An 11,063-nucleotide genomic window follows, 5' to 3' on the forward strand; every position below is an offset into this window, starting at 1 on the left:
TACACACAGCAATTGTAAACACAGACAGGGATGTTCACTGGTGGGGAAGAGTGATGAAACTCAGCACTAAAATGAAAACTACGAAGTTGTAGTCATATAATGAAGAGATAGGAATCACAACAGATAAGAAAAAAAAACTTTTCTGTTTATTGACTCTTTAGAACAGTACAGTAGATATGTTATGGCCTTGCATTAGTAGTACATATGTGCATAGCAGTGTTTGTAATATTCATCAGACAAACCACTAACAGATCACACACATACACTAGGAAAGGTCTTTTTGATTACCAAATCACTTGACAACAATACCCGCAGATCCATCACTTCCATTTCACAATGATTAAAATGGAATCCAGAATATTCAATCAATAATCAAGACCCACAGTACAGTTTAAGAAGGCCATAACTAGTTCTTGGTACATTTAGGAAGAAGTTAGAAAAGATGAAACACTGCGCACGAATAATGTCACTTAAATGAGAGAAAATGTAAGTATGTCATTTTAGAAAGCGAGTGGTGAAGCTGATAAGAGAGCGGTGGCAGAGGAGCGAGTCCTGGTACGTTTGTCTGGGTTGCTGGTTGTAAAAAGACTAACGCATTGTGACAAACTCCTCGGACGAGGTGGGGTGAATGGCGACAGTCTTGTCGAAATCTGCTTTGGTGGCGCCCATTTTGATGGCTACAGAGAAGCCCTGCAGCATCTCATCACAGCCCAGGCCCTGCATGTGCAGGCCCACCACCTGAGGAAAAGAGACACGTCAGCCTTTGAAAATCACTGCAGTCTTTAGTCACACACAAAAGTTTTGCGCTGGAGTTTTAAGAATTTTCTTAAACCTGCTTGATCTACTTCAACTTAAGTAAGCAGACTTCCTACATTTCCCAAAATGTCTTTCAAGAATCTGCAGAAATTGGGTGTGAACAAGTTGACGTCAGCTGAGGTCATGTGAGGGTGGAGCAAACCGTTGTGATTTCAACAGTCTGAGTGGGAGAGATAATCCTGGTTAGGGATAGGCAAGAGACAGGCTCATACTTTAAACCTCACAAATGTATTTCTCTCTGCGTGATTGGTGCACGGAAAAAGAAGCCTTCTTCATTTCTACATCTGGCTTAGGGAGGAAAAAAACATACCCAACAACAACTTAGTCCTAAATTCAAACTTATAAACAGCTGCTATTTTTTATTTATTTTTTTTCCACATTATGTGACATTTTTTAGAGAGTCTAATGGTCTAACGTGTGCTTGTTGGTACTGGGTCATTGTGTCACTGATGAAGGCATGTGTGTTCATACAAGTAGGTGGGTTTTCATGATGCAGTAGGCCATATTTAATATTAAATGATTATTATTGCCATCCACTACCTAAGGATGAAGGCATGCATTATTTCTGTTTATTATTCCCTCAAAAAAGAGTTTTTCAGATAATTTTACGGTTCATAAAATAAGTCTGAATGACTTGTACCTAAACAAACAATGACAATGAGTTAAAGTTGTTTTGATTTATAACAATTAGAACCTTTACAATGATTTGAGTTACTTGAATAAATAACTATATATCCTTTAAATGACAGATGACTCGTACCTTCTCCTCCTTGCCCTCACACACCAGCTTCATGATGCACTGACTCTTCCTGCTCGTGATGGCGTGATACATCGGAGTGAAAGAAGTCTTGTAGATCTTCACATTCTCCTTTCCTCTCAATTTAATGGCCTCCTCTGGGACAGGAACACACATTAAGCAGTTTAAAACCTGTCTCATATCCCATGATTACTACAAGAGAACACTGGACATGCAGGCAAAGTCCATCAAGTGAAAGTCAAGCTTTTAACTGGGAAACTACCGCTCACCTTCTGTGAGGCCCATCGTGCCGATGGGGGGGTGGCTGAACACCACGGTGGGGATACTCGAGTAGTCCAACTTGGAGTCCTTCTTGCCCTCAAACAGTCTGTGGGCCAGCTTTCTGCCTGCAGCTATAGCAACTGCCCCGACATGATACGGCATAGCATCAATTATTAACATTGTCAATGAACAAAAGATTTCAGGTAAAACGTTTCATTCCGAAACCAGAAGAACAAGTTCAAAGCAGCACCGCACCTACTTCAATGGCGCATGGAGCGAGGGAAAGTAAACAGCAACTTGATATGATCATCTGTAATAGATGTCTAATTACATCACGGCTGCACTCCAGAAGTGTGCAGGACAATTACACATTTATCTCAATGAGTCAGCAGTTATTTCTGCGAAACAATGCCTTGTTTAAAGATATAAAGATTTAGTTCTTCATTGTCAAATCATGGTCTGGATATATTTTTTCGGTGTTTTTGCACTTGTTTATTTGGGTTTCATACCTCCTAATAACAAGAGTCACAGTCAGAGCCTGTAAAATGGGCAAGCTAAAAAAAAAAAAGCAACCAAGCAAAAACATGTGCTTCTTGTAATTATCAGGCATGTTTGAAGTTCTTAGTCAAAAACATAACAAATGTTATTGGATGAGGACCTTTTCCGGAAATTCCAGTGCAGTTATTTTGATTCCTTTAGCTAAAGCAGGTCAGTTCTTGAATAGAAACTAAACAGAATTAGAGTCTCTACCTGTTCAAACAAGTGACCTTAACTTCTGAAGTTCAACTGAAAACCTCTAAAAATGTTGTGTGTGCACAATACTAACATAAAGTAACAAATAAGATGTTCAACATGGACACCAAACAGCTTCCTACCAGGTGTGAGGAGAGCTTTGCCACAGACGTCCCCGACAGCGTAGATCCCTGGTCTGCTGCTGTTCTGAAACTCATCCACAACGATGTGGCCTCTTTCATCTGTCTCTATACCCTGCAAACACATAGAATATTGTTATATAATCATTGTAAATGAGCTAAAACATCACATTTTATCACTGAAGTGTTTCTCTCCGTTCCTCAGAAAGCTGTTGGGATTATTATGAGGAAAGATACGGTTTGTGTTGGTCCTTTTTGTTCTCTTCTTTAGTAATTTGCTTTAGCTTTAAAATCGAGAGTGAGCAACAAAGTTGTTTCCATCTACAGCAAAGAAACAATGACTCATTCTTCTGAGGAGGCTCGGAGCATTAATGTAAACCAGAATACACGGGGTGCAGGAGCAACAGAGTACTGTTTCCCAACATCAAGTGTCAACAAACACAAATCTCTGCAAACCGGACAGGAACAACCTCCAAGATGACAACGACAGTTGAACATTTCCCGTTTAATGTCCTTTGGTTTGATGCGTTCTGAATACAAGTTAGTGCTTCCCTCAGTGTTGAGCTGCTGCTTCGATATTTCACTCACACCCTCCGTCATATTACAGGTGAGACAGTGACGATGAGCCAGAATATGTGACATCATTGAAGTAAAAACGTTGATTAAACTCTCCTAATGTTACTGTATGTTGAAATGCTTTAAATACAAGGAAGACTGACTAATGTATTGCCTGGTGTATGTTGAGCTCTCATAAAAAAAAGGTGTGACCATAAGAGACTAAATAACTATCTGCAGTGCTGCTTTAAACTAAGAGCCTAGTTGAGGAGCTAAAATGAGGGCGACACAAGGAACACTGAGCCAAAGACTGATTAATTCTCTTTGGGGACAGATGGTGACAAGAGATGGTCATCTGTTTTTAATGCACCATTAACATTTTATTGATGTGTTTTGTAAAAAAAAAAAAAAGTATTGCCTCAATATGGACGATACAGATGTTAAATTATTTTGTCTCTCTAGGAACATCTGCCTATTTCCCCACCGAGCTCAGTCGTTGTTTCCTCGCCACATTTCAGCATCCAGTTAACAGCAGCAGCAGCAGACCATTACCGTTGCGCCGATGTTCAGCCCAGAAGTGTTGGGCTGCCTGCCGATGGCCCAGAGCAGGCAGTCCACTTCCTGGATGGTGCTGATCTTCTCCTCGTTCTTCTTCTCTGGGTCTTTGGTGACGAGCGTCACCTCCAGTCCTCTGTCCGTTTTACACACAGACTTCACCTGAGAGTTCTTCCACAGATCCACGCCAGAGTTCTGCAGCTCTTTGGTGCAGTTTGTGCTTATGAAGCTGTCGAAGTTCCTCAAAACCTACAGGGAGCGTTTGAGAGCACATGGCGTTACTTGAACTGCTTACTTTTGAAAAGGCATCATTTTTGTATTTAGATGTGAATTTGTGGGTTTCTTACTCCCGTCTGTCGAATAATGAGGGATGTTTTGGACCCCAGGGTGGAAAGGATGCCTGCCATCTCCACCGCAATATAACCTGCACCCACAATCACGGTGCGCCTGTTGGGGGAAAGCAAAACCTTTTATTATCGGCCCAAACTTTACACTTGGTACAAACACTAAAGAGATTATACGATAAGCTTACTTTGGCAGAGTTTCAAGTTCAAAAAAGCCATCACTGGTAATGCCCAGACTTCCCCCTGAAGTTATCAATAAACACAATATTTTTGCATGTCAATATTTATATATATTTTTGTATTTCATATACTTTTGGATGAATAGATTAAATCAATGCCATTGTCACATGGCACTCTAGTAATAAATGTGCAGGAACATTTAAAAAGTGGTTATTTACAGTAGTTTTTAATTGATTTATTCTTGAAACACTGAATAACAAGAAAATATTAAAATGCCACTTTTCATCAAAACGGGTGCCGACCCCTGGATTTCATAAAGCAAACTTAAAAAAAAAAAAAAAAAAAGGTAAGAAGTGCACATCATTTCTTACCTGGAATTTCAGCATCAGTCATAACAGTAGGCTGCCCCCCGGTGGCGATGAGGATGTGAGGCGCTGTATATTTTCTTCCATTGACCTCTACAGTCGGCTCAGGATCATTGGTGAACCTGGCAAGACCTTGAATATGTTGGACTTTGGCCTGAAATGGATCAGATGTCAATATTTATTTCTTCTTGAGACAATGTCAACAAACACAACAAGTTAAATCATGCTTGATCCAGTGAAAACCTTTCAGTCATTATGTTAACCTGAAGTAAGTATAGCTCGTGTGTGTGTGTGTGTGTGGGTGTGTGTGTGTGTGTGTGTGTTTTCTGACTCACTGAAATAATAAAGTGAACTTACTTTGTCAAGGTTGTTGCGATAAATGCGATTTAAGTGACTAACATAAGCATCCCTTTTGGTCTTGAGAGCTCTGTAAACACAGGAACACGTTCATTCAAGACAGGTTCAGATGATAAACACAACTCAAAAATTGAATACATGCAGATATAAACACTGGCATGCAACTATTCAAGATTACTACAGTAAACATGAATTCAGTGGGGAGGTCAGATGAAAGTTTTACATTAAAACTTCCCAACAATTTCTATTTTTTAAAAAAGGAACAGAAAGTACGGAGTCCACCAAGTTTTGAAATGCACTTCTCTTGAGACTCAAACCTGGTAAGTCCTGAGTTTGACCCATTTAATCCTCACAGCCAACTCCCTACACATACTTTGGTGCTTGTTATACTACTACTGCTACTACCGGTACTTTACTACTACAAATTTCTGCCACAAGCCTTTTGGTAAGCTCGCTATTGCTAAACTCAGTTGCATTATTCAGCTTGGCCAAGTTAAAAAAAAAAAAGCTAAACAGCTGTTGTGCGTCTCCACCATCATAAACACTCGTGTTGTATTACGATACTTCCATTTGCAGATATTTGATGCCTTTGTGTGGATAAAAACACACTCAAAGTACTTCTTTATACTCCTACATTTAATATGCCACTGATAACTTTCTTACGTTACAGCTGGGAGACTACCAAAAAATATAAAATACAACACATTAATATTCTGACTAGTATAAAAATATTTGTAACCTGATGGGCTTTAAATTTGATAAAGACTAATGTCTTTTTAAATGGATCCTGTTGCTGCAACACACACGGATTGGACAAAATAACATGAACAACGCAACAAACTACAGCTCACAATAGAATTTAAATATTTTGACCGTTTCAAAAATGGTAAAACTTTGAGACAAACCCATGCAGGCAAACATGGGTGTTGCGGGCAGCCACTCCTTTCTTATCTTGAGCCCTAATGTGGGCTCAGGTGGAGCAACAACAGGCAACGACAGACAGAGAAGGTGTGCTATGAAACGGACACCTCTTTGTTCGAAGAACAAACATTGCAGATTTCAAAAGAGCTCATTGTAGTTGCACAAAACAAGTTGAAAAAAAAGGAGGAAGAAAAAAAAGACACTGAAACTTACTCCCAACTAAAACGAACATTTTCCACATTGAAGCCGTAGTCGCTGTGATCGTGGAGATACTCAGCATGAACTGCTGCGTTCCACATAACCTGCAACAGGCACAGGGTTCGACAGCGTGTGATTTTATTTCAACAAAAATTATGATGTCTCCGAGTTAAAACTCTGCTGGTTGCAACAAAAATAGAAAGAAAAACGTACCTTCTTTGGGACACAGCCGACATTGACCTGAAAAACATTCAAACGGAGCAAATTAGTTCAACGTTGGCTCGATGACAATAAGAACAATAAATATGAACTTATTTTAAAAGTTTTAATAAAACATATCCTGCAAATAAAAAGGTTGCCAACTTGTTCAATCTCTTGTTATATAGTTTGTGTCCTGAATTTTGTTATACGAGCCGATTTCCTTATTTATTTCCAACATTTGGAAACTAATCAGACTAATTGTGTTGCCTTTGTGCAGCCATAATGTGAATTTAGTGGTTTAGCAACCTGCAAGAATGCATTTTATCATCAACTTTCCATCAAGATCAAATGATAAGTCAAAGTAGGGAGTGAACACACTAATGTAAACATTTGCCTCGCAATAATATAACACTAAAGAGTTAGGAATCCCTTATGAAACGCAATGGACTATTTCTATTAAAAAGACAGGATCAATGCGGGCTGGTGTTTCCAACCCCGTCACATGCAACTGTTAAGACATTGTCCCCAACGTTTTATTCATTGGCTGTTGGCTACAACGTTTGTTGGAAACACAAAACACTTCCACAAAAGGAGTCCGGAGGCTTCGCAGTGAAGCTGGCACCCAGCGCGAGTGTGCGAGAGCTGCAGAGGCGACACAGCACAGTAACCCTGGACGGAAAACAGTAGGTGTTTATGTTTTTTTTTTTGTTTTTGTTTTACTCACGCAGGTACCTCCGAGTTTGTGACTCTCGATCACGGCGGTGGCTGCCCCGAGCTCCGCCGCCCTCCGAGCCCCGGCCAGGCCTCCAGACCCGCCGCCAATCACCAGGAAGTCGAACCGGGTCGCCTCCGTCTCCGCCGGGTGTGAGGCCATGATGCTGCGGCGGACAAGAGCTCCGTGTCTGCGGGGAGACGAGAAAAGTTGCTTCCTGAGGCCGAACCAGGAGGGAGCTCGCATCCGGGTTAGATGCGTTACTGTTGCCATAACCAGGAAGCGCGCGGGCCTGTGTCGAACAAAAAAAAAAAAAAAAACGGGTCAGTGGGCGGGATAAGAGAAAGCCACTGACTGCTGTGTCATTATGAATCGCAACAATGGTGTGTAAATCCTAGAAACGTGTTTTCACAATAGTCATGGTGAGCCTCGCGCGAGCTGCATGACAGGTGGCGACACCAACAGGCGTAAAAACAGAGCTAATTATGGAGGGAGAATAGGTTTGAGTATTTAATTGCTTTATCGTTGCTACCTTTACCTGTTAATGTGTCGCAGAGATTTACTCACCTTGGTAAGCGCAGGTACACAGAAGGAAACGGTCTGCAGAGTTTTGTAAACAGCATGACTTATTCGTGTGTGGTCATTTTAATGAAAAAAACATCCACCACGTGCCGTTGTTTATCTCTCAGCCTGTAGTTTGACTTTACTATATAATAAAATACAGACGCTTTGAACACTTCCTGTGTCGCTGGGTGAACTGAAATGGCCTGGAGACATGTTGCGTTTGCCGGTTTTTATGAGATAAAAAAAAGTAAAATCTATCCTGCAATGCTGAAGGTCGTCGTGTTTGAGGGTATGAATAACGTCTCAAGCTTTAGCGCACGCATTTTTAGAAATTAGCTTAAATAATCATAGGGTTTAACTGAGATTTGCGTAACATTTCTTCAGGAATAGCGCAGGGCTACGCTATACACAAATGCCAGCTGTAAAGAAAAATAATAAACTTCCAGCCGCGACTTTCAAAATAAAACATTCCCTCGTCACAGCCAGAATCCGGTTTTCATATAAATATTCATATGCTTTGGTGTATTAGTGAATAAGATAAAACGAGTAGTAGAAAATCATTTAATAAATAAAAGTTTGTAAATCCAGACGTAGTATAATTATTGAAAAATGGGTACAGTATACCTGAATGGAAATAAAAAGCTGAGCAAAGTGCTCGTTGTGGGTAGAAATGTGCAAAAATTGTCCAAGACATGCACAAAAAGGTTCACAGTATGAAGCATAACAATTTAATAGGCAACATAAAGATGTGCGTTTCGCAACACAGACATATGTTTGTGTAATATGTATCTATGTCATAAAAGTGACGTACTGTGTTACAAGTAAAAGTCCTGCATTCAAAATCTTGCTCAAATTAAAATTTGATAGTATTACCATTAACGTATGGTACAACAAGTAAAAGTATTCTGTATACAGCCCGTTTTTGAATAATTTACATATGTAAATCATTTTTCTAAAAATCGCGGGTTTCACGTACATGGCCTTGTTCCATTCAAGTGTCAGTAAAATGGAAATAGATGGAAATTTAGCCAGCATGTATTTCATTATTTGCTCACATGCTTTTTCAACTGACATGTCAAAATGTAACAGTGGCAAAACCCAATTATTACCACTGGAAGACTAAATTAAAAGACAGTGAGTCAGTGAAACGCTCTTGTTGTTTTTGTTCATTGATAACTTTAAGTTAATTTGAGATAGCTCTTATGTTATTTCCCTTTTTATTTCTAATATCCCTTTTTTTGGATCCTGTTCAACTTAAGGCAGATGTATCTCTAACACATGAGGCTTTTTTCTGCCCCAAGTGAATAAAAGTGAATTAGTGAATTTGAATGTGTAGTCAATAAATTAATTGATTTACAATGTTTATATAGTTTGAATACACAAACTAAAACTAGCTGTAGCTAGTTAGTAGCTGAAAGGGAACCGTGGAGTATTAGAGCGTGAGCAAATATTAGCCGGCATTCAGCGTGCGAGACAAGTAGAGGGGAAGATACCACGTGAAAAATACCGTAGCCTCTAATAACATACAATCTGATATGCTCTTTTACAGACTGAGTCTCCTCCCTGCACTGATCCTGACATCAGTGACTGAGGATCCCTTTGATAAATAATTCAGCTCCCAGTTCGCTGACAGGCTCAGCTTGTTGGAATGCAACAACAGAAGTAGTACTATAAGACAACCACATGCAGACCTGCCAGAAGTGTCAGAGCAAAGAAGCACATTCAGGACATTTAAGGCCTTTGGGTGTATTCCTGTAAATTTGGGCAGTGTATAATGACTTGAAGAGGAGTTTTCATTTCGCAAATACACAAATATGATATGTTTTTGTGTTGCTTGTTGTTTCTATAAATGCTGATTCTGATGTTTTTAGCTACGCTAACATCGTGGCTCTGAGTCTGTCAGATTTTGTCAGGTATTAGAAGTTACATAGATACACTGTTTGTGTCTAATGAAAAAGTAGTAAGCCAATGTTATATAGAGGCTCACAGGCCAAGAGATGACAATGGGCCTTTGTCTTGAGATGCCCAGCTAGCAGAGGTAACAATTTATCGCATTGTGCCTGGGAAAGTCTGTTTTTAGTATCTTTTGCAAACGTAACATTGATAAGAGTTTCTTGTATTGTCATGTGAGGAAAAATGCTTACTCGGGAGAAACCATATCTGGTTTAGATTAATTCACTTCTACCACTGTTGAACCAACGGGAATGTTACTTCCAATGTTTATAAATATATTTCTTTTTCATATGTCGAAGACATCTTGCTGCAGACTTGTTCTTGGTAGGTCTTTCCTCCTTTCTTGCAAGAAATAAATGGACAAAAGCAACTTTGATTTTTGAGACTTTATTCCTCCTTCCCCAAGTGACAAAGAAAATCTTCCATCACAGTAGGCCTATATACATAACTTGAGTAAATTTATGTATATTTGTAACTGCTATCTTTTACTTATTTGCAGCTGTTTGCCCCTTATCACTGTTTTATACTGTATATGTGTACATTTCTAATGGTGTGCTGTGTTATGTGTATTGATTGTTTTTTACAGAGAAGTCAAAGACACATTTCTACAGAGGGGGAAAATATGTCTATATACAACCATACATACATATGAAAGAGAGATAAAATAAGATTTACGAGAGATTTATTGTCATCCATATAGATGCAGTGCAATACACTGTGTAGAGGAAGCAAACTGTGTTTCCATGGTCCCAATGCAAACAAAAGAAAGAACAAATTAAAATAAACAACAAATAACAAGGTGCAACAATGGATACAGAACAAGATACAAGAATAGAAACACGAGGGTAGAAACACATTGTTCAATAACAAACATCTAATATGTGATAACCATATCAATTTGCATGTAATGCGAATATAAACACAGCTAGAGTAAATAAATGTAACAAATGTATATCTTGTGGTGGAAGTTGACCGAATAAAGGGAGACTTACAAAGAGACATTTGTCTTTGTATATTTAATAGGCTTCTGCGCAGGAAGACCGAAACCAAACAGTTGACAATCAAGCGACTGCCCTGAAATTGGTGCTGAGTGCATCCATGCCAGGGTTTTTATGCATATATGGATATTCAATTCAATTCAGTTTATTTTGTATTGCCCAAAGTCACAAATACAAGATTTTACTCGGAGGGCTTTACAATCTGTGTACATAATCAATGCAGACATTTATGTTAAGATTAGATATTTGTAATCATACAAAGAGGGGCTTCATAAAGCAGGGGACTTTCTATATTGAAGGCACACTCTTGACTTGGATAAACTGGAAAAAGTTCATGTACAGAGTAGGCTATATTTCGATTTAACATCAGTGTGAAATACAGATCAGGCATTGTCATGACCAACACAGTTTGTATGCAAAAACAATAGTTTTAGTATGCCCCATGACAGAAAGG

The 11,063-nt window shown here is 39.2% G+C and overlaps 1 protein-coding gene across 2 annotated transcripts; it reads right to left on the reverse strand.

Moving 5' to 3' along the window:
* Positions 1–124: 124 nt before the first annotated feature.
* Positions 125–8,057, reverse strand: gsr (glutathione reductase). 2 transcript variants are annotated; one of them, XM_068593690.1, is made up of 13 exons: positions 7,662–8,057; positions 7,107–7,284; positions 6,395–6,421; positions 6,197–6,285; positions 5,063–5,132; positions 4,712–4,859; positions 4,349–4,403; positions 4,164–4,263; positions 3,814–4,065; positions 2,710–2,821; positions 1,843–1,974; positions 1,577–1,710; positions 125–738 (listed from the first exon to the last, which is right to left on the reverse strand). In XM_068593690.1, exons 1-13 carry the CDS (start codon positions 7,715–7,717, stop codon positions 589–591), a joined length of 1,503 nt encoding a protein of 500 aa, XP_068449791.1. In that variant the 5' UTR covers positions 7,718–8,057; the 3' UTR covers positions 125–588. The 2 variants fall into 2 exon arrangements, with proteins under 2 accessions (XP_068449791.1, XP_068449781.1); XM_068593680.1 differs by having other exon boundaries at positions 7,107–7,386.
* Positions 8,058–11,063: the final 3,006 nt, after the last annotated feature.

Source organism: Clinocottus analis, unplaced genomic scaffold (genome assembly GCF_023055335.1).
Source record: "Clinocottus analis isolate CAN_PGR_092001 unplaced genomic scaffold, fCliAna1.0.p SCAF_10, whole genome shotgun sequence".
NCBI classification, from domain to species: Eukaryota; Metazoa; Chordata; class Actinopteri; order Perciformes; family Cottidae; genus Clinocottus; species Clinocottus analis.

Bases quoted from the DNA above. Each gene is read 5' to 3' on its own strand.
- gsr (XM_068593680.1), bottom strand. From the start codon at position 7,717: ATGCTGTTTACAAAACTCTGCAGACCGTTTCCTTCTGTGTACCTGCGC. The intron at 5,133-6,196 runs GTAAGTTTCAGT...CTGTGTTTACAG, and splicing joins AATGTTCGTTTTAGTTGGGA to AGCTCTCAAGACCAAAAGGG. The intron at 739-1,576 runs GTACGAGTCATC...TCTTTTCCTCAG, and splicing joins GTGAGGGCAAGGAGGAGAAG to GTGGTGGGCCTGCACATGCA.